This window comes from Perca flavescens, chromosome 11, assembly GCF_004354835.1.
Source record: "Perca flavescens isolate YP-PL-M2 chromosome 11, PFLA_1.0, whole genome shotgun sequence".
NCBI lineage: Eukaryota > Metazoa > Chordata > Actinopteri > Perciformes > Percidae > Perca > Perca flavescens.
Genome location: NC_041341.1, coordinates 15,889,735 through 15,913,879, shown reverse-complemented (window position 1 = coordinate 15,913,879; position 24,145 = coordinate 15,889,735). Strand labels below are relative to the sequence as shown.

The 24,145-nt window shown below is 40.5% G+C and overlaps 1 protein-coding gene across 3 annotated transcripts in view; it reads left to right on the top strand.

The window, feature by feature from the left end:
• The window catches only part of cmss1 (cms1 ribosomal small subunit homolog), a 32,987-nt gene that overhangs the window by 8,023 nt on the left and 819 nt on the right, over nt 1-24,145 (top strand). For 2 of the 3 annotated variants that reach the window (XM_028590540.1, XM_028590538.1), the window contains exons 2-9: nt 21,402-21,538; nt 22,405-22,476; nt 22,993-23,125; nt 23,227-23,286; nt 23,376-23,478; nt 23,566-23,626; nt 23,736-23,823; nt 23,914-24,002. In XM_028590540.1, the coding sequence (XP_028446341.1) occupies nt 21,402-21,538; nt 22,405-22,476; nt 22,993-23,125; nt 23,227-23,286; nt 23,376-23,478; nt 23,566-23,626; nt 23,736-23,823; nt 23,914-24,002 (743 nt within the window). The remainder of the gene's footprint in view (nt 1-21,401; nt 21,539-22,404; nt 22,477-22,992; nt 23,126-23,226; nt 23,287-23,375; nt 23,479-23,565; nt 23,627-23,735; nt 23,824-23,913; nt 24,003-24,145) is intronic. The other variant, XM_028590539.1, reaches the window with a different exon arrangement.

The window sequence follows — 24,145 nt, the reverse complement described above, 5'->3', positions numbered from 1 at the left end:
AGAGACATGTTTTGTGAGTTGTAGCTGCTTTGCCTGGGGCCTGATAACCCGACTGAGATGACATCATCAGTTCATAGGCCCTCAATTACATCCATATGTCTATCTCTCTCTCTCTCTCTCTCTCTCTCTCTCCCCCCTCCCCCACTGACTCTCTATCTCTTTCTCTCTCGGTCATTTACTTCCACACTTATAGGTATGAATTGCAATTTTGTTTTAGCAACTGCAATTTATCATTCTCTTGCCCTCATCAATTTCTTCTGTATCCCTCTCCTATGGTATTACTCAAGTCAAATTTATGAGCTCAGTGGAGCAGGGAGGGATGACAGATTATACTCCCATTATTCTTACTGCTAGCCTCGTCTGTCACAACACGCAAGACAAAAGTCATAATGGGAAACAAAATTATATTTAATCTCGACTGATGATTGTACCACCAGCGCTGCAGGAGAAAATAAACATAGGCCTGTGTGTGACGCACATTACCCTACCGTAGCACTTGCTCGCACTACGGCTCCTAGTTCCAGCTTTCACTGGGAAATATACCTCTGTTGGAATTTTTTTTTTCTGTCACGCAAAACCAGCTACTCCCAATTAAAGGAGAGCTATTTCCCCTGTGTTATGTCATCATCACACAAGAATTTACAATACAGCCTAAAAGACACACTTAAACTTCACATTTAGACATTAAATTCTCAAGCATTTTTACACCATCATGGTCATGGAAATCTCGAGACTGCTTATATATTTAAATAAAGCAATGAAAGGTTGAACAACAGTGTCCAACATTTGTGCCGCAGAAAAGACAATGTTTCCATAGTTATTTAAAGTTTCTGTCCGCTCCAGATTTAGCAGCTCTGTGCTAACACAACACACAACAATGCAGTGAAAAGTAGAGAGCAGGTTTTAAGCCCAGTTCAGACCAAAGATTTGCGATGAGACGAGTTGAAACTTGCAACTTCTTGCAACGAGCCGGTCTGCAGTGTTCTAAAACCTGCCGGCTCACACCAATGAGACTGTGTATCACCTCCATAGCAACGACTCTTCGTACATCCATTCTAACGTTCAACTTTTAGGCTTTTTTGGAGCTGGATATATCATTTGTTTCGTCTAAATATGAATGTGGATAACTTTAGTGATAGTGAGATACTTGCTGCAGTTGCATTTCTAATAATGAATCGGCGAAAACACGTTTTATTTCTCTGATTCACTGCCTTGTTCAAACGCCGCTGGGCGCTCTCTCGCTTATCCATATAAAGTTTTCAGGTGGTCATTGAGGCTCCGCCTAAAACTCTGCCATTTCGACAAGCTGTTTGTTACATAGAAATAAAATGGATTATGGATCATTTTATTTTGGTAGTTTATAGCTGACTTTACCAGCTGACCTCTATTGGCTGTTGAAACAGGTGCGTCTGCTACGACTTGGACAGCTAAGTCGCAGCGAAACCATCTCCGCTGAGAGGGGCTGTTGTAGACTGCTGCAACATTCTAAAAAGGTTTTTTCTCGTCGTGAATCTTTGGTCTGAACTGGGCTTTAGGGATGTCACAAGACCAGGTACTTCGGTACCAAGTCGGTACCAACATTCTTAAAACCTGACAACAGTACTTGTTTTTCTGCAGTAGCGTTGATACCGTTGGTACCAAGGTTGCAATTCTTCCAGAACTGATGGGGGCAGCATTTAGGCCTATGTGTTTCAGTCGGTCTACAAGTGGTAAAGAACAACTAGGGATGTCTCGATCGCAAGTATCAAGTCGGAGCCAAGATGGGAATTTTTTTTTAACTGATTGGGGATCAGCATTTACCCTGATAACCTTACTCCAATCATTTACACTTGTAATAATCGCCACCTTTAATCACACATGCCATGCGCCACAGACACACCGCCAGACTGCTTGGATGCCGGCACTTACAAACCAAGATGGCGCGCGGCCACTCACCAGTGTCTGTCCAGAGAGTGTCTCGTAGCATGCCAGCCCTTGGCAACAAGTAAAAAAAAGTCGGTCTTTCTTAGTCATCTGTTTTTTTACAGAAGTGGGTTACTCCAATTCTCCACACTTCTTAGCCTTGCTTACAGGCTGTTGTTTCCTGGAGCGGACATCGAAAAGAACAAGAGCCGCCACTAAGTGTAGTTTTCGTTGTCCAGCGGGGAACTTGGAAACATTTTATTTTTTTGGTTTGGGATTTGCTGGGATCCTAAAGAGAACTGTTTTGGTGTTGAGAGAAAAGTCTAATTTCCTGCACTAAGTTAAATGTTTTAAGCTTAAAGGACAATTCCCGTGTAAAATGAAGGGGTTAATAACATATTTTCATGGGGGAGACTGTATGAGCAGCAGCCCGACCCTGCCTGCTGCAGCTGAAACAGCAGCAGCTTTCAGCGACTTTAGAGTGAAAAATCGTTAAAGCGTACATTGATGTTAAAATGTATACAGGTTGGCAGGACAGTCTGAAATGTTTTGCACGGTCTTTTGCTGTACGTTGGTAAATGTGAGATGTTCGAGTCTCCTATTCATATCGGAATTTCGGAAACGAGCTCTCTCTTACTCCTGCTTGGTCAGTGGCACTCAGAGTCACATTATACTGATGTAAAGTCTGGCACGTAGGACTGCTGGGATTGGTTGAAGTCGCAGGAAACTCCGGTTATTGGTCAAATTTGCAGAAAAGTTGCGGTGATTGGTCAAAATTGCGAGTCACGCCAAAGTCACGGTGATTGGTTGAAATTGCGTGAATTGGCACGATCGCAACTTCGCGAAATCCTGGAGGGACTGACTAGAAGGGCTATTCAGCTATTCTGTTCATGCAAGGGAACAAAGAAAGCTCAGTGCGTGGGGCCTGGACATTTCCCTAAGCTATTGTCAATAAAATAAATCTTATTATTCCTGTTATTAAAATACTAAGTGAAGTTTACAAAGAATGAAGAACGCCAACATAACAATGACCGCATTCACATGCATATGGAGAGGATGGTTTGTTTACGGCAGCAGCTAAGTTTACAAGAACTAGCAATTTGTGGCAGGGAGTAGGGTGTGTGTGAGATACTTATTTTCATACAATCAAGTATCAAAAACTGAGGAGGATATGCTGTTGGATGCTGTCCTCCTCTCCTACTCTTTCTTCAATGCCTAACGAATCTATATTTCTCTCCCTGACCCTGTCTTTATGATTGAGCATGTAAACAAATTAATAACATAACTAATTACACTGGTCAGACTGTTCAGCTCTGTTTCAGACTGATACCTCCTGTTCAGGCTGGTCCTCATCCTCAACACGTGCATTTTTCAGTGTAAGAGTAAAAAAATGACAATTATAATACGTTTATTTAATTCAAAGCTGCTACATATAGTGTTTTGACCTTGACAACCACACTGCATATTACCGCAAACTTGCGGCTAGTTAACTTTCTAAAGCAGGCACAATCGCTTGTTTGCTACGAGTCGGGTCGGGACTCCAACATTAACACACTGACAAAATTGTATTCAGAATATAAAATATTTTTATAGCACTTTTTAATGTGATTGTGTAAAGGTGTTCACGAGATACCAACCTTTCGTGAACTTGTGAATTTCGCCTGTGTGTGTGTGAGCGAGACGCAAGTGACGGAGAGACGGAGGAGAGCAGGGAAAGGAAATGCAGCTGAACGAATAAGCTGTGTGTTTTTAAATAGCGTTGAAAAAACAAAACAACGAAACGCAATGTGCGGCGACAGGTGTTTATAGTGCGGCGCACCGCCACAAATTAGTCTTATGTGTGGGAAACAGACTTGAAGATTTGTGGCAAACTAGAAAATGCTTGTATCCAAATGAATTATGCTGACAGCTGCATGGTATTTTCTCTGGTTTACCTGGGTGTAGTCCAGTGTGATTAGATCCTCCTGCAATACCGAAACTAATCAGAATGTGTTCAAGCTGTGAACGTAGCAGTGCAGTCCGTGTACAGTTTATTTGTCACGGTCGGTGAATAAATTCTACAACCCAAGACCCAATCCATATTCCTGTGTCTTTCTTGCTACCTGCTGGTTAAAGTGAAGGGGTTAGCCCCAGAGCTTGCGATAACTTCAGCACAGGCTCACTAACTTAAGATGGCCTGGCTTTAAGGTGGACCAGCTATTCTCATTTTAAGTGACAAAACTGCTCCTCCAAGTTTTGCTTTAGTAATCTCTCCTTCGCTGCAACCGAGTAAGTTGTATGCAAACAAATGCGCGATGTCCTCACTAATATGCAAATGTGCGTGTGACGTCATATGCACTTAAGCGCTCTGAAAACCCTGGTCTAAATATAATTGTTTTTTTCTTTTTCTTTTTACACACCGTGGTATCAAGTATCGTGGACATTTGGTGGTGTCGGTACTGACTACTTGATATTTGGTATTGTGACGTCCTAAGTAGGTCTTCAGCATATATCCCAAATAAACTGTGTTGTAGTCTAACATGTGAATTCCTCCCAGACTGTGCCCATTGAGTTATTGACCATGCCAGTTGCGTGAGTAAATGATGCAAGGCCTGGCATTCTAATTAATCCCTTAATTGATTGATTACAACTGTGGCTGTGTGTTTCAAAGTCACTGTGGATAATAACATTTCATCTTGACCTGTTTTTGGTTTGCAGTGGTGATAACTTGATTTTGAATGCACTTAGCTGTTGGCTTTTTGTTAGGGTAGGGTTTGTTATGTGTTGTTGAAACATTAGGAAAAGTCTTGCCGCTTTTCATCCTAAGCACTTGCAAATTGATTATCCACTATGGACCCCACAGTGTAGTAGATCACACAAGGGTAATCAACCTGATTGATACATCTGCCTTGTCTCTTTTTTTTGTTTTTGTAAGGAAAGGTAAGTAAGATGAGATATGTCTCAGGTTGTGGAATGTGAGAAAAAATCCTCCTCATTCCTTGCAATTCCTTTCCACAGATCAACTCCCAAACCAGAGTTCATGAGGTCCTGTTTTGCTTAGAGGAGGGGTTGGCAATTTCCTCAATTACAAGCATGAGCCGATCCCTCAAACGCATTTCCAAGAAAACCCTCAAACATTGCCCCATATGAGAGGATCATTCTAGCTTCTGTTAGCTCGTCATAGCTCGTATTTTCTTCCAGGGGTGTAATTTAGCTGCCGTATTTTGACAAATCCTCCAGTTGAACTAAGCATTATGCTGTACAGGGTCACAGAAAAAAATATTGACGATGCAAAAAGAAAAGCAGCTGTTCAGGCAGTCTGTCCTGGCTTTCATCTTTTCATTAATCAGCAGTTTAATAAAATTGAGGGACAGACTACAGTAAATTGACCTCATATGCTTGGTATAGCTAATAAATGGGCCCAACAGCTTGCGATCAGAACAGTGGTTCTGCTCTGAAGTGATGCACTGCCAGACTCCATGGTAATTTATGCACTTCTTCTCCTGACACATTTTTGTCTGAGCCAGCAGATGGTGGATGTGTGTTTGCGTGTGAGGAATAGACAGAACAGCTGGTGGTTTCCGCTACGGCACAGCCAAGTTTACTTTGTCTTTTTCCCTTGAGGAAAATTTATAAAAATGTTCCTTCACAATGTTTAACCAAGCCAGATAGCTTTTCTTTTTCATTGATTGCTTGCTAGCCATACTAGTTGCGTGGTTCTATGTGCCGAATGTCAGTCTGTCCGTCTGTTGGTTGATTGGTCGGTCCACCACTTTGGCACGGACTGAAATATCTCAACAATTACTTAAATATACTTTTGTAGCAACATTAATGGTCCTCAGAACAGAAATCTTACTGACTTTCAGGATCCCCTGACTTCTTGCACCACCAGCAGGTTGACATTTTAGTGAAATGTTTAACCACTATTAAATTTATTGCCATGAAATTATGTATCCATTCATTCATGGTCCTAGAGGATGAATTCTAATGATCTTGTTGGTCCCCTGACTTTTCCTCTAGCACCTCCATGAGTTCAGCATTTTGGGTTTTGAGTGAAATATCACGACAACTACTGGATGAATTGCCATGAAATTTGGTATAGACATTCAGATTCCCCTTAGAATTAATTATTTGGTGATCCCCTGGCCTTTTGTCATTCGGTCAAAATTTTAATTTTTCCAATACTTTTGTTCATGACTAAATAGGCCTACTTGCAAAACTAATGGCATTCCCATCAACCCCAGCTGTACTTTGTGTTTAGTGCTAATTATCAAATGTTAGCATGCTAACACACTAAACTAAGATGATGAACATCCTAAACATTATACCTACTTTGGATCAGCATGTCAGCATCTGTCACTGAGCATTTTAGCATGCCGACTTGAGCATTTAGCCCAAAGCACTGCAGTGCCTAAGTACAGCCTCACAAAGCTGCTAGCATGGCTGTAGACTTGTCTTAGTATTTTAAATAAGATTTTCTTCATCATCTGCCTCCCTTTCCTACATCTGTAGGAGTTATTGATGAGAAGGCCACATCACTTGAGGAGTGAAAACATGATCTAGTTTAAAAGTGGTTTGTGGGTATAGGGTAGAGCCTGTGAAAGGTTTGTGATTCAGAACTGAAGTGAACAGATGGATTTCTTCGGTGTGTTGAACATGTGTGTGCGGTTAATGCTGAGATTCTGTCAGCCCAGTGACAGACAATAGGAAACCCACACAGACTTAGAGCATGCTCTGATAGCTGAGTTTGGAACAACCAGATTGCTGCATTGTGATGTGCAGATGTAATCATCCTTTGACACGCAAGGGGCTCACACTATGGCATAAAGTGATTATATGCCGTGACTGGAATATCCCGTATAGTTCACTGCTAAAACAGGTCATCTGCTGTGCACATGGCACCTTGTGAAGCTACTTTAGTAGGGAAATGAAAAGAGAGAGGGGTGCTGATTTTAAGCCAGGTTGAGTGGCTCTCTTGGCTCAGAGCATACGCTTTGAAAAGAAACTGGGAGGGAGATTGAAAGATAGTTGAAGTAAGAGTGGAAATTCGTTCAGTTAAATATTTAGGCTACTGCAGAGCAAGATGACAGGTTAGAGCGGGAGATGAAAGGGACAGGCTGTATCGCCATGTGTTTACCCTGTGGATAAATGCAAGCATTGACTCAGCTCAAACTTTTTTGAAAGGGTTAAAAGTTAAGTAAGAAGAAGTTACTTTGGTCTGAGACAAACAAAAACCTGTTGATATACCCCGCAGCCCAACCTAACATTGCCTTTTCAGATTATGTGATAAATTCAAGTGTGATCTTTTAGATGCGTGTCCTCAAAAGGAATTTATAAAGGAGGGCAGGCTGGGAGATGAAAATCCTCTGTGTTCAAACAGTCAGGAATATAGCCTCGCAGGGTTCACACTGCACCACAGACATGGTGTCTACTCATGTATTAATCATCATTAGGCCAAGATGAACCACAAAGCCTTTATGTGTGCATGTTTAGGGTTTCCACACTGTATTTGAATAGACTGAATTTTAGTAAACTTAATCACTCTACTGGTTTGGCTATTTTTGGTCTTTAATTGCGTGTGTGCCTGTGGTGGATCAGTAAACGTTTTCAGTTTGGCACACAGATGCAGACAACTAGTCTCCTCCCAAGGCTGCAAGCCTAGTGCGGGCCCAGTCTCTGCACAGCTAGATTACAGAGTGGACTGGTGGTACATGAGCCGAGACAACCCGGGACTTTAACACAACAGCCCCGTTGTGGGCATCAAATTGCATAGGAGAACGAGTGACTACCTTCATGTTAGATGTAGCTATACCCGTAGGCCACATCTAAATGTGCTCTCTATTTCTGAAGGGAATCGCTCTACCCACAACCACACCATCAGCTCATTTACTTGGTTTAGAAGAAGGTTTCATCCTGTGCTGTGTGGTATTGTTGAATTGGGCAGGAGGGTGCCAATTTGGACTGTACATGTAATTGCATGTGAGTGCATGATTGTGTGTTTACAAGGGAGAGTGAACAGAGCCAGGTTGGCTGCAAGGGCTAACCAAGTCCAGGATGTAATGGACTGTGTCTGAGTGGAGTAACTCCAAGTACACTCTTGAGGTCCCATACACTGGGGGTGGTAGAAATGGAGCAGCCAACAGCGCCTTTGCTCTCTCACTCAGCCATGAAGAGCATTACAGACCAACACAAGATTTAAATAATCTAAGCCTGCACAAGTGTACATCACAGAGCTCAGACCTGGCTTGTTCCAGTGCGCTGAAATATTTGAATCCCTTAGCCTCTTCTACACTAGCTGTAAATCCTTATATATTTTACACTGGGAGGAAATCTGAAAGGCATGGATGTTTCTACAAGTCTACTTTCAAGGCAGGCTACCGATTTAGTAGGAAATGTCAGTGTTGTCTTTGCTTCGGCATTCATCTGAACCGTTAGGGTTTGGTGCACCAACCTCTCTCTGTTCTCCTCCAGTACAGTGGTAAGGCAGTTGCTCTTGTGGATAAAAGCCATGTGGCTCCTCTCTTGCTCCTCAAGCCTGTGTAGGGCGCCACTTTGAGAGTGGGACACCTCCAGGAGCTGCTCCTGCATCCATTTTAGATGAGCGCTTCTGGGCCTCCACCAAGTGGTTGAGCTGAGGATGGGAGGGGAACACATGGATGTGAAGAGTAAGATGTTGGTGTACCTCCACTGGTGGAAGGGTTGCCAAGTATGAGGAAGGAGTGCCTTCGTAATATGTACATTTGGCAAGTGAAGGGATCATTTCACCCAAATTAAAATAAAATCCTTTTTCCCACTTAGCCCTAGGGGTATAGCCATCCAGAATGTTTGGGGGACTTTTATGAGATTTAGGATTTCCTTCTGCGCAGTACTGGAATTTTTATTGAAACATTGTACTGGTTATTTAGGATAATCCACAGACTTTGCTGTGAAAAGTTTCAATTGGAAGACAAAAAAACGACAAATCAGAAAAACAAAATCAATTGACAGATTTATAACCGTTGCAGGAGAATAGATCCAGTGCATGTAACACCTGTACTGTAAAATAGCAAACGTGTGCAATGATATGGCAGTAATAGATGCTCTTTTGTCAGACAGTAATGCATTCCCCTAATTAAATGTGATCACCCGCTCCATATGGTGTCTAATTTCTATTGGCTGTTGGTACCTCAGCAATTGTTTTTTTTTGTACACATCCTGCAGGTGGTCTTGCTGCGCCCAGAGGGAGTCTCTCTGCAGGGCACGGAGCACCTTCTCCGGTCTGCTGAAACCATATTGGGCCCCCAGCAGAGCTGAATCTGTGTTCTCGGATTTCAACACAGCGATTACCTCATCTCTTGCCTAGTGTGACAAAAATTGCAGTAGAACACTGGCTTTAATTGCAGTATCGTATGATAGCTGCAGTCACACTCACACAGTTTATGTGACTTTTGAGTGTCACATGAGCTAGATTCAACTACAGAACAAATGTGTATGCTGGATGTGAACAAATGATCCTACCTGTAGTTCTCCCTCCAGAATACTGAGCAGAAACAACAAGTCATCACGGGACAGGTCTTCTATTGTGTGACTTTTGGGGGCTGCATGGGATGGAAGGAAGGCTCTGAGTGAGGTTTCTTTAGGTTTTCTTGATTCAAAGAAATCATTTTGCCGCTTTTACCAAGTGGGTACATGGCTTTAGGTCCACCTAGAAGAAACTGGAGAATGACAAATGGTTGATGGTGGCAGCTAACACAAAAAGAAATGTGTGCTTTCGATCAAAGAGGTTAAACGTGGTCATACATGGTGTCTTTACAGTACAAGTGGTTATTGTGTGGCTTTAATAAGTGACTGGCTGATGCAAATTATATAAGCCTTTTTGGGCTAATCCAAAGTCAGAAGGCTTCATGTCATCATGGTTAGTGTTACTGAAACGGATAGGCCTGCGCCTGGCATTACTTTGTCTGAGGCTTATGTCATCTCATAGTCTTACTCTTAGCACATTTACAGCAATCACTGTCAGCTTGGCAGACAAAAGGACTGAAGGTTGCCAGAAAGTAGGACCATGACTACTTTGTGTGTGTGTGTGTGTGTGTGTGTGTGTGTGTGTGTGTGTGTGTGTGTGTGTGTGTGTCAAATCACATCAGCTAAACAGTATTAGCCAGCCAGCTTTCTCTGACTTGGTGGCCTCATCCCATATTTAGAGACTTAAAGCAAGCAGGTTCATATTAGTGAAAGATGATGTAATCTCTCTGCTCTTCAGCTCTGCTTCTCTAGTCCAAACTCTACCAGTGGCTGGGAACGCCTTTTATTCCCTTGTTGTTGGTCAAGTTTCTTTAGATAAGTTACTAAAGGCCCTTGTTTCCCCCATCTTGTGGAAATTGCGAAAAGCAATTAGTTAAAGTATAAAAACGTCTGGAGGTCTGTAATTTCACTGCAGTTGTTTTAAGACTGTGATTAAGACCTCCTCAGACCTTTTACTGGTTTTGATAGAAACTCTGTTACTGAACAGAAAAGCAATGAGACTCTTTCTTGTTCTTCCCCCTCTCTATTTGCCTCAGACACACAGACAGGCAGCATCTGCTTGTTGTCAACAAGGCCTAAGAGCAACCTTGCCTCTCTTAACAAAATGAACACTGGTACATAAGGGACAAACATTGTGCAACAAAACTGGTTCGAACTGTAGCCGATACTAAGCTATTGAATCATTGTGAGAGTGTTGTAGGGCTGGGCGATATGGCACAAAATATGATCACAAGATATTTTCCCATTTTGATAAATTTCGATATTTTTCAAGATATAATTATTTCGCTGATACTGCTTGTAGGGCTGGGCAATATGGCCTCAAAAGAAAATCCCTGATTTTTCTCACAAAAAATCTGATTTACGATTTAAATCTAATAATCTAATATTATCTCCTGTCGCTGCCATGTTGTTTGTGTATGTCTATGGCAAACGCACGGGTGGAGGGCTGAGCCCATTCACAACTGCAGGAGCCCAGAGTGGAGCGTCGGCGGATGTTAAGGGGAAAACCGATTTTTCATTTGAGTTTTATTCGATAAAATCGATTTATCGCCCAGCCCTAACTGCCCGTTCAAAGTGCATACTGGCTGAAGCTGAAAGAAACCAGAGTTTAATTAAGCTTTGGAATATAGTTTATTAACTTATAAAATAAAAAAACATGCCTTTACAATATTCAGCACAATGTATTTGATAAGGACTCATATTGCACATTTACATTAAGAGACGCTCCTCTGGTCAACAGAACAGTAGTGCCCTCTACTGGCAAATGGAAATTAAGAGTAGCTCTCTTTTCCTCGTACAGAGTCCTCTTACAATTACGTTTTCTTTTTTATGTCTGCAAAAACAAGTGAAAACTGAGTAATCACTTTGGGCTACATTTCCTTTGATTTTGTAAACAACCTAAAACTACTTAAAAGGAACATATACAAATAGCCCTTGTTATATATTTCCTCCTTTTTTGTGAATTTTTTTCATATGGGGCAATGGCCGCAAAAGACGACACAATTGTTATTTTGGTAAAGCAGCTGCAGCACAGCTAATGCTAGCGCTGTTAACCGCAGACAAACCACTACTTTGGAGCAAACTTTCAGGCTGTGTATATGGTACGGTAAAAGATTTGATGCATTTCCCGTCCTGGTTGGCACCAACCGCCGACATATTTTGCAGACCGGCTTAATATGCTCCTCATTGCTTTTGTGAAATCCGAACAATTTCCACACAACTGATGTTGTGTAACCCTTTTTGTCAACATGTCCTCAGCTTGAGAGCATAACATGAGTTCACGTTCATGTCCACCATCACTTCCGTTGCCCTCGGCTCCCGTTTCACTGTCAAAGACTGTTCCCCCGTCCATATGTGTTCCCCCCCCCCCCACCTAAACCTAAACCAAACCATATCTCTAACCATAACAATGGATGGGGCTGCTACACATTTTAACAGGGGGAACACACTTTGACACAACACCGGCAACTCAAATACTCACAATAGGAAGTGGGCATGTCTGGCATCCAAGCCAAAAAGGCAGACTCTGGCAGTTGTGTTATCGGGTAAATATGTCCAAAGCTTATGGACCTGATATTTATCGTGATCCCATTTCAAGATTGTTATATCGCCCAGCCTTAGAGTGTTGGCTCACTTAATAAATGGTGTGTGTGCATACTGTGGAAAGAATAAGTGACGATCCCAGCCTCCCTCCCTTCTTCTTGATACCCTCTCAGTATCAATCAGGAAGACAGATGAAGCTGTCTTAGCTGTCCCTGCATTCCTTTAGTCCACTTGTTTTCAGCGACAGGAAGGGTTGATGGACGCTCTTAAGACAATTGCTGATGAGTTTTCATTAGGTCACTTTTACGACTTACAGGAATCCTAATCACAAAACTGAGTCCCCACAACATACAGTACTTCTTAATAAAATTTTATTAATGTATTACATGAACTCATAATTATCATAATATATTAAATTAAGTTGGTGTTCTTTTTGTCTAGAGTCCCTATTTCAAAAAAGGATTTGGTTGAAGTTTAGGATTAAAGAGAACCTTCATCAGTCAGATTAAATAGGTTTATGCCAGAGTTGGTACAGCTCAAGATGACGACATGTAGTGGAGCTGATGTGAGTTGGTGATTTTTGGCGCATATTCTCTGTGGTGGCCTGGGGCCTGTTTTCCTTGGATATGAGTGTGTGTATGTGTATATGTGTATACACAGAGGGAAAAAAAAAATATATATTTTTTTTCTCTGCCCATCTGATTGTGCTGTTAATGTGAGCAGTCAAGCCAAGACACGTGCCTCTGTGTCCTTGCTCTTGCCCTTCAATTGACTAATAATGATGGTGTCTGAACACCTCACAATCTTCTGTCTTGCTCTCTCACACACACACACACACACAAATTAGTCAGACTGCGTTCTGCAGTGTTCTCACAGCGTCTAGACAAGCATGCACACACTCCCACACAATGTCAGGCATGTGAAAACACCTCTAAACTTAAGTTCTGGCTCAGAGCCAGAGTCTGCCTTAATAATGGTTGCCAGGGTTGCCCCACTGAGGACTGTCTGCTGGCAAGCAGGTTGGCAGCTGCACATGTGGCTGGCCACCTCTGTTTATTTATCTGAACACCACCCAGGGCAGCATGCCTGCATCCCTCCTGCCTGCTTCCAAAGAATAATCTTACTTACTGCCCTCCTTCCCAACCAAAAACTAGCATACAAATGGACACAGGTGGTATCCTAACATTAAAGTGAGGTGAAATATGGTCATAGGCTGTGACCATTAAATTACCACACCAATTCCATGACATTTTAAAACCCGCTCTGTAATCGGCAGTAAACCCAAGTTGAGGGTTATTGCCTTTACACACACAGACACACACACGTTTAGATTTTATTGCGAAGTCCAGCTTGCAAATAATTTTTTTCTTTTTCCATTTAGATTTTTTCTCCATGCTTTTATCTTTTTAGGGTAATCATTTATTTGTCCATTAAAGCTCCAAGATCGGGACATAAAAATACAATGTGTTTCCCAACCAATGTAGCAAAATTACTGTATCGACAATCAGGATGACAAAAATATAGTAGATGTATGAAGAATATGGATTCGGGAAGACATCGAGCAATTAGTTTTAAAGCAGCTTTATTCTACTAAACATGCAGAGCGGTATGATACGAGGAAAAAGAGAGGGAAAGACGAGCACAGTATTTTTTCCCCCTGAAGTGCCTTTTCGACCAAAGGTGGCAGTGGCACTGCATGCTCTGAAACCCATGGTTTCCAAAGGCAAAGCGCAGTGCAAACTGCGAGTGTTTCTCTCTCCTCTAGGAGAAAACAACCTGGCCCATGACCCCCAGGTAGTTCACGTTTGAAACCCCTGCTGTAGCTATTCATTCCCCATATGCAGGTCATATCCATTATACATCCACTAATATATAACATTTGATACCACATAATTGCTTGACTCTTATTTATCTTTTTTTACATCATGATTTATTTGTCCTTTTAATGCACATGCATTGGTAACCAGAGATGGATTGAGAAACTAGCTACAGAATGCTCCTATTTTTCAGCATTTTCATGTCTTACAAAGCCAGGGTGATTTCTAAACCTAGTTATTTTCTGCCTTAAACATCATTCCTTGTCTTTATTTGGTTGTGTTTTGTTTGATGCGCCTGACAGAAGGTGTTAAGTATTTGAGTATGGCTTCCATTCCCCTTTTATTGCCATTGATGAGTTTTAAGTGCCAGATGTGGCAATGTTCCTGCCGTCTGTGCTATTTCAAGTGCTCAAGGCTTTCACACTACTGAATGTGTGATGTTGATGAAAGAGTATAAACATTGACAACTATAAACCCTGAGCTGTACTTGGAATTAAATATTTTCCTACTCTCAATATCTGTCAAAGAAGAGCACACTTCAGTGCCATCAGTTAACAGCCGTATAACCATAGCTATAGAACAATTGTTTATATCTATGCATATAACTGTCAGTCTTCAAGTGATCTTACAAGTCAGAAGACAAACCGTTCTAACAGTATGAGGTAATCAAGTACGGTGCTGTAATTTTTAAATAACATATATTAAAAACTCTGTTGAAATTCTACCATTTACTGTTGATTTTGTGTGCACTGGTGTCTGTGCATTGGGACAGGCATGCACTTTTCACACTAACACATTTAACCCTTATCCTCACTCTGATATCAGACGCTAGATTCCACATGTATTGCATCAGAGTCTTGTGTTAGCGATAAAGAACGAAAGGCAACTGTGTTACAAATATCATCCATATGATACCCGCTGTTGGGGGATTTAGAAAAGAGCAAGAGAGGAATGGATTCATAGATAAGGATTAGGTATGTTGGTAAAAAGCAAATGGGGAGGGAGGCAGAGCTCTAGTTATAGGAAGATTAGTGTCAAAGGCCTAGTTATTATTAAGTTTGGCAGCCTAAATTAGCCAACAACAGTATCCACATTACATAAATTGCAAAATGCTGTCAAGGCAAGATAAGAAAGGGGTTTCCCCATTTTGGTTCTTGTGGAAGTTTAAAAGCTTTGGGTTATTTACATTACCTGATGTCTCTGATTAGAGCAATCCCAGAAGTGGAACATATAGACTACGGACGCATCAACGGTGGCTCTGCAAAACGGAAGAAGGAACTTGTTTTGGTGGAAAATTTGCACCCGTCAAAAGAAAATGTCACATACAATATTAAATGAAGTTAATTGTGAGCTATTTAAATTAGCTGGATACATAGTTAAACCTAATTTGCTTTGAACTAGTGTATCAATGTGTGTACTTCGCCCATAGAAATCCCCACCAATCGGTCCCAAAATGTCCCAGTCAGATAGTAAATGCAGTTTTCTTTTAAATTTTTCAGTGTGTAGCTTGCTAGCTCAAAGTTTGTTGTTGTTTCCCAAAGTTAAGGGATTTTGAGAACTGCAACACACAGAGCGGAAGGTGAGGGATGTCAGGCAATTTACCTGAAAATTTACTTTTGTTGACCCAGACTTTTGTTGCTTGTAGATCAAGCAAAACAGTGTAAATGCTCCATTGTCTTCATTTTATCTTTATTTCAACTTCAGTTAGGCAGTGTAAAAGATTTACCGTTAAGAAGTTCCTGGATTAGCGTCAGAATACAAAGTCAAAATGTTAAGACCGTGGACTGAATGTGTTGGACAGCAAAGTGTTGGAAGCCAATGAATGTGTAACCCCTCTTGTATTCTACTCCGCCTCTATGCTATTCCACTAAAGCCTGCTTGTTAATTTTGTGCATGCAGTCCCCATTGATTTAACAATAACACATGCTCAAATTGTGGCTTTAGAGAGGAAGCTGCAGGCTTCTAAAACCAATAAGTGCTACACCCACCAGTACCACTCGCAAGATCTGTCAATACTACATGTCTTGAGATGAGTTATTGATTGTTTAAACAAGCGCTGAATTGATTTCATGGAAAGTATCATTGTTTTTATAGAAGCACACAACAGAAATATCAGTATCTTTTGGGGGTGGAGATGTGTATAATGGGACGTGTTTGGGTGCAGGAGGTTAAAGGTTTTGTCTTACTCCTCTGTACAGGCCAAAGTGGCGTCTTTAATCAGACTAATAGAGTAGACTCTGTTGATGATTAAGAGCTTTTCTGAGGTTGGCTGCCAGTTTACACAAGTGAGCGCATCCCCCTTAAAAACGAATAACCAAATCTGGGTGCTATTTGTCTGAAACTGAAACAATCAACCGTTTCCTGGAACTAGTCGATTGATCCTCTTTACATTCAGTCAGCACCAATGACCATCCATTAAAACCAGTCACCTCTATTGATCACCCATTAAAGATGACTGAGCAGCCCCATTTCCCTGCATCTGAGCCCTCTCTGCAGCTATTGACTTTTCATTGATCTATGGTTATCTGAGCTGTAAGTTTATCGACCTGTATGTGTCTCAAAGATTTTCCTCAGGACTACTGACTCCACCATCTGGAGTGAGTATGACATGGAGGATATAGGGGACTAAGGCTTAGGGGACATTGAAGATATTGATCTTCTCATAGATCTTCTGCTCTCTTCAGGCAACACTTAAGACTTATTGAAACGGGGTTCTCTGTGCATCTTCCAGCAGTATGCAGCTGAATCATGTGCTTCTCAGTTCGAGGACATTCAAGGCCTTTTAATAGTGCCAAACGTTACGACACTTCTGGTACTTTATCAAAGTCAAAATAGACAAAGACCAGTGCAATTCGTGTGCTGCAGTCCCTTTTCCTTGGAGCATTTTAGACTTGTTCAAAAAAAAAAATTCAAAAAAAATGTTATGTACTTATGAAATAAATGTCAGACTGACATGTGATGTGCATTCTTCTTAGAAAACAATTAGTTTTTAGAAATGTATTATGATATATAGTCTCTAGAATTGTATTATTAGGAAAAGAAAATTGCAATACTCAATACTATTGAATCACAATAACTCTAGAATCGCAATAAATGAAAATCGCAATACAAAACAAATCAGCACCCATGTATTGTGAAAGAATCAAATCGGGACAGAGGCATATCGTCCCAGCCCTAATTACAATGTACAGAAGATAGATTTTTTTGCCCTCTCACTTAACTACTACAATACAGTCTAATGACTGCACAGGTATTATCAGTGATTTGTGCCTCTCACCATTCGTTTTTTTGAGGCTTTAATAAGTCAGGTGTTTATTACAGACAGATTGGATGTGCAGATTGGATGACTTAACATTATTCGGGCCCCTAGGCCCCCATACATTTAGAGCTCCCCTAATAAATGTTGTGTTTTGACATCCTTTACAAAGATGGAGAAAACAAAAGCTAATTTTCAGTTTATTACCAACCTCTGAATATGCCATATGTCACTTTGTGATGCAAGGGGATTGATTTAGAAGTTTAGGGGGGGAAATGAGCCAGATATATAGTTGGTTAGCGAGAAGGGTTTGGGGAAATGAAGGTCCTTTTGTTATGTTCCTTCTCTTTTGTTTTTGGTTTTAATTCTGTGTTTTTGTACCAAATATACTAACTGATGATTGAAATCTTACATTCACTTTCCTGCAAAAATGAGTGTTGACCAAATTATGTTACTGTACAATACTCTTTGGCTCCAAAAGAATTGAAATCTGGTTAGTTGTCAGTATATATTTCAGTACTCTCCTACAGGGGGAAACCACTAGCCCTCTTGACGCCTTATAACTTCTATGATCTTAAATTGTTGGTACATATATGTACAAAAATATGTGCATTATGTCCATCGTGCTACGTGAGTAGAAACACCATATAGTTGATAAATTATCCAGATAGCTCATCCCTAAATGAAATGCATGCTGAATCAGCAGCTCATCACCTCTAGAGTCCTGCTGTATGGCTCCTTGATCACTGTGTTAGATTTGTCTTTGTGCCAGTGTGTTTCAGGCTTAACATCAATGTGGCTGCCGAGTCAACAGCTGATTATCTCAATCATCTGAGGGTTTTGGTTAACTTCTGACCTCACAGGCTTATTGTACTGATGAGTATTTCACAGCTCATTGATCACGAAACAGCCATAGCAGGTGATTGTATTTTGTGTTGTCAACTCAAGCACATAAATTGTGCCTGTATCATATTAGAAAGGTGAACTAATTGCAAGATTTGATCTCACTAGCTAGAACTTTTACCCAGCTGCCTGCCTTGCTGTAAAATATTTTCTTAATTGGTTACAATCTCTTTATTCCTCTCACACTCAAAGCTGCATCCACACACAAGTAACGCAAAGCCAGATCCTACTGGTAAATACCAGCACCAGCAGGGAAGAATACACATACCTGTTGCAGGACAGGTGGACCTGGGCTGCTTACTGGTCATATATAGGCCTGGACTTTGCTTCGATTATAATACATTTATCTCCAATATCTTGAAGTCCTCCTCACATCTTTGATCAGTCTTCCTTCTTCCCTTTGTCCTTTGTTTCCTGGTCTTTAGCACCTGTGTATCCTCACTTTTCTCCAGCATGAAAGAGAAAGGGATGAGTACTAGCAGAGCAAGAGAGTGGGAAATAATTGCTTTGGCCCATCAATAGTGGGAGTGGTCTTTCAGTAGAAGGAGTGTATGGCTGGACAGATGACTGTAACAAATAAGGATGAAGGACTAGGAGTGAGGAATGAAGTGGAATAGGGGTGTGGATATTAAATGATGGAAAGAAAAGGACCTGCGAGGGAGAACGAGAGAGCAAGAGTGGACAAAGATCCCTCATCCATCCTTCGCATTGTCTTTTCTTTTATATGATCCGGGACTATAATGGCCACAAGGAAGAGTTGTAGCGAAGAGAACAACACCATTGGTAGAAGTTGTGATTATAAAGATTTGATGAATCAAGTGCGAGATGGGAAATTGGAGGACAAGGTAGAAAATATGGCATCAGGTTTTTTGTGAGTGCTCTTGGCCTGGAGCAGCAACCCACTGTGGCAGGTCAAAGACATGTTCAAGTGTTGTTTATGACTTACTGAGCTCTCATAGGCTTAATAGTTTCAAAGCATTTTTTCTTCTTTTTTGTGTGCTTCAGTATAATACAATTTAGGAAACAATGCTGCATGCACACAGGGTCGGCAGAATGGGAAGAGCAGAAAAACATCCCATTATTCCGACATAAGCTTGATTTATGCTTGACCCCTCCGCAAGGGCCGCAATAGTACGCATGGCCAAAGTCACGTCACGCCATCAGTGACTCACAAAGGGGTCTGTCTGATGTCTGCTACTTAGCAAGGAATCATACTGGATCAACACCGAATTTGATCGCAAATGCTTCTTGTTAACATCCAAATTTTGTCGTGACGAGCTCTATCGATATTAAAACGTGATGATATTTCTCGGTAAGGTGAAAAGTTGTCTCGCAATATCGGTACACAAGTGCAGAATTACGTCTCTACTACCGAGGACCGATTCACGTTAAATCAATTGGTGTCAAATTTCGGTACCTGAGAGCGCATAAGCGCAAGCTTCTCTGTCCTCTGAGCTGTGGTACAGACGGAGCAGGACTAACGTTACATCGCCTCTGCAGCTTATTCAAGTCAAAGTGAGTCACGGCAATGCTGCTAAAGCTGTCGCAAGTGTGGTTACAGTTTTCAAAACTTCAAGCAGACAGCGTTTGGTGCTATATAATATAATGGCGAGATCGCGACAGATTGCCAGGCTGTAGGGTTTTAGGGCAAGGCAACTTTATTTCTATAGCACCTTTCAGCAACAAGGCAATTCAAAGTGCTTTACATAAAATGTTAAAGAGCAATTAAAAGCAGTCATGAAAATGAAACAGGCTAAAATAGAATAAGATGCAAATACAAGAATGAAAGTTACAGTGCAGTGTAAGAAATTAATAGCCTAATTATTTAATAGGTTGTTGGGATGGATTTGGGAGGCGAGACAGATGTGTTTTATTTTGTGTGGAGTGTAAAATGTTCTAAATAAAAGACAAGTAAATAGGATAAATAGTTGTAAATTATTTTTACAACTGAAATATATATATTTTGTTATACACAGGGAAAGTACCGGGAGCAGTTATTAGGTCTGAAGAGGTTAGTTAGGAGAGAAGCTAGTAATTTGACCTTTCACAGTGCTTATTTTTCATTTTGTGACTTACCATTGAATAAAAGACTATTTTTCCAGTCATATTTTGTCATTGTTTTCTTTAAAATAGTGTTTAAAATCTTGTCCTGTTCTCATGAAGGATTTTTTCAACTTGGTTTTTGCAGTGGTGTTAAGGCTTTAAAGGACAATTCAACACTCAATCACCTAAGATAAGCCCCATTTACACATGCACTGCAAACCTGCAATGATATAGACCTGTTAGTGACCTGTATGGGAGAACACAAATTAACGAATCAGTTACACCTGAACCAAACAGAGTATTTCCAGTAAGTGAGAACGTGTCTCCTGTAATGGGCTACATGTGTGAAAGGGAAAACTTCAGTGTCTGACAAATGGGTGCGGACATTGTCCAGAGTTCATATGTGAAAACGGCTATAGATAACTGTTGTTGCATTACTCAGTTGAGACACTGAATATTGTTGCACCTCTGGCCACACCTAAATCAGTGAGGTCAAAGCATTTGTTTTCCATTTATGGTTAATGATATAATAATACCTGTTTTTTATGCTACTGATTGGGTTTTGGCAAGAAGTATAACATGCTTGAAATTTCAACCCATTACAGCCACGCATAAGCAAATTTCTCTAATGTCATCAGTGTTTCCTTTAGGATTTCTTTTTAGCAGTGGGGGCAGGTCTGTCCGAACAACAGATTTGTGAATTTAAAAGGCAACCGCAACTACATTGTGCGTCTGCCCTATTTCTGATACCATGGTGGCCGAAATTTTGCCATGGTGGGCCGCCACTACAAAATCAACATAGAGGAAACACTGGTCATCAATGTTAAGTAGACCAACATCACTGCACTCAAACTTTGGCTCTTAAAGATACTTGACAAATTTGATCCATGCCCTCTTAGAGAAAAAAAGAGTCAATATTGACAGGGAGAACTACAAAGCAAAAGTAGGTATTTTTCAAATGTACATTCAGGAAGGCTACTGCAGTGAAACGGATTTATTGCAGAGTTCACTCTGGCATCTGTCTTTAAAAGTATTTTGAACAAGCATGCACATATTATGCCAGAGGGTCTGAGCATGACTTCATAGCATGAGACGAGAGGTATGCACAGAGAAGTGGTACAAACAGAGAAGCTAAATATAACCACATGCTTGGATTTAGATCTGCTGCATTGTTGTTATCTTGGGGAAAGTTTTTGTATTTCTGCTTTTCTGTTGTGACTAAAATGTGCTTCCTGGAGAATACTTCCACCTATTAAGCAACCTGAACCAGATTCTAACTCCATAAGCTTGTATTCAGTATGTTAAATAGCAAAACCTGATTTTGTCTAACCTGAAATGTTTTCTCAGCTCTGCGTTGCTTCATCTTAATAGTTTCTTTATCTTCAACTACTCCCAGTTGCAAGTTAACACATTTATTTAGTAGTGTAATGAGGAAATGTCTCCCTCTTTTTTTTCAGGTGCGTCTGAGGTAGAGGAGGAGACACAACTAGAGAAGCAGCCAACAAAAAAACCAAACACAAAGACAAAACCAGAGAAGAGGAAGAGTGTAACAGAGAAAACTGTTAAGGCCAAGAAGACGAAAAAGAATGAACAGGTATTATGTTAATGCCCTTCCTGTGTAAAACCACAAGATTTAACACTTGATAAGAGAACAGTTTTCTTCCAACCCACTATATTGAAATTATCAGGATCTCATTCTGTTATATTGAATAGATATCAGAACATCTTTCATTTGGTAGTCTGCTTAGATCGGAGTAGTAGTAGTATAGTACAAATCAACCAGTGTTAAATATGCCAATGTGATGTTTTGGACTTTTAAATCATCTGTAAATAGAATATATTTGACCTTTTTCAACTGTTGGTTGGACAAAACATTTGTAGGCGTCCCCTTGTGCTTTGGGAAAATTGGAAACATCAAATAGACCTATTTTTTTTCTATATTTTTACCCTCAAGGATTATTCAGGATACATTTCTTAATTATAATTTAAAATGAATTAAAACACTGATTAATATCTATCACATTATCAATATATAGTATAAGTAGGGCTGGGAAAAAAATCAATTTGATTTAAAAATCGAGTTGGTAGGTCATATCGATTCATATTTTCAAAAAATCGATTTTTTTAGATTTTTTTTTAATCCAAATACAGTATAAATAATTTGGATGTTTAACAATCTTTGTTGCACACTGCACAGTGACTTTTCACTTAGAGAAAGGGTTTGCCTTTGCAATTTTGTTTATGTTGATGTACTTTAATTAAATACAATAAATATATATTTTTAAAATCTATTTACAGTTCGCTGTTATTTTGTTTTAAATGGAAGGGGGGGAAATCGAATCGGAAATCGAGTTTTTTTATAAAAACATCGCAGATATTTTTTTTAGGGAAACAAATCGCCCAGCTCTAAGTATAAGTAATTTGCCTGAATTGTGTGTTCTACATGTATTGTTTTCACAGAAAGAGTGTATTATTCCTCAGAAGAAAGAGACTGAAGATGAAAATTCAACAAAACCCAAAAGAAAGAGAAAGGTGAGTGTGGTGACACCTGCTGGGACAGTAATACCACACTGTGAAAATACTCTGTTACAAGTAAAAGTCCTGCATTGAAAATGTTACCTGAGTAGAATGTATCGTCAGAAAAATATACTTCAAGTATGTAAAGTAAAAGTACTCAATGCAGAAAAATCCTCACATTTTAGAAGCGGAAAATCCAAACAGTTCTGCCAATCAACTAAGTGTTTAATTGGCAAATCCGTTCAGCGGTACAGTTGCATTTATAATAAAACATCATATATGACGTGTCAAAAATCTTAATTTGCAAAGTAACTAAAGCTGTCAGCTTAATGTAGTGGAGTGAAAAGTACAGTATTTCTCTCTGAAATGTAGCGGAGTACAAGTAGAAAGTGGCATGGACAGAAAAGACTCAAGTAAAGTACCAGTACCACACATTTTTACTTACGTACAGTACTTGAGTAAATGTGCTTAGTTACATTCCACCACCGCTCTGTGAGTATTACTGTAAATAACTATATTTTGTTTTATCAGAAGAAGACGATTACAGATGTCTTGTCCTCGTCGGAGCCAAAACCAGGCTGCCCGGCTGACCTGCAGAGCCTGGTTACCCAGTACTTCTCAGACAAGCGCTCTGTGATCGAGCAGGAGGAGCTCAAATTGCTGGGTGAGTCAGGACAAGTCCCCTTTTTAACGTGGAAGTTTAGTCAATATCTGCTGATCTATTGATTCACTAAGGTCCACCGTCTGCCCTCTCGCATCTTCCAGACTCCTGCTTTCTGTCCAGTAATGACTTGACGCACACCCTCTCCTCATATCTGAAACAGGGTGAGTGGTCTTCTAAACTAAAATCTTCTATTAGCTGTTTACTTTTGAACACACATGTCCCTTTTATTTCCTCCTTTTCCCGTTTTTAGTTTGTCCCAAGTGGTCGAAAATTCAAAAGCAGCACACAGAAAAGAGTTCCGTGGTCCTGCTCATCGTCTGTAGCTCCGCTCTCCGAGCCATTGAGCTCATCAAGTAAGTCAGTAACAGACGCGTTTGCTGAGTTTCTTACATCACAACTTTTTAATTATGTTTACATGATTTGCTTTGTGTTATTCCCAGGCAACTGACAGCCTTCAAGGGTGAAGCCAAAGCATTAAAACTTTTTGCGAAACACATCAAGGTAGTAGAGATGACCGTTCAGTGTGATGCATGTGGTTGTTTGTACAATGACGTTGTTTCGTCAGAACAATATTAACAGTTCTCTTTGTGTCTGTTTTTTGTCTGTCCAGATAGAGGAGCAGGTGAAACTGCTGCAAAAGGGCGTCACCCACATCGGAGTCGGGACACCTGGCAGGATCAGCGCTCTTATAGAGAAAGGTAAGTGTAAGACACGATAGTCCTTCTGTTTAATAAGACCTCAAGCGCTTTGAAGTTAATATGTAGAAGCTCTTATTTATTTTCCTCCAGAGGGTTTGGGCTTGCAGGCGTTGAGGTACGTGGTTCTGGACTGGAACTGGAGGGACCAGAAGCTCCGAAGGATGGTGGATGTTCCTGAGGTGAGCTACTGCCCCCTTCTGGGCTGAAAAGATAATAAGCTTGTTTTGACTGCATGGTTTTATAAAGTATATAAAGTAATGTGTTTTTCTTATTGTTACTCCACTTGGATGGTAGACCTTTGCTGTGCAGAATGATGTACTGT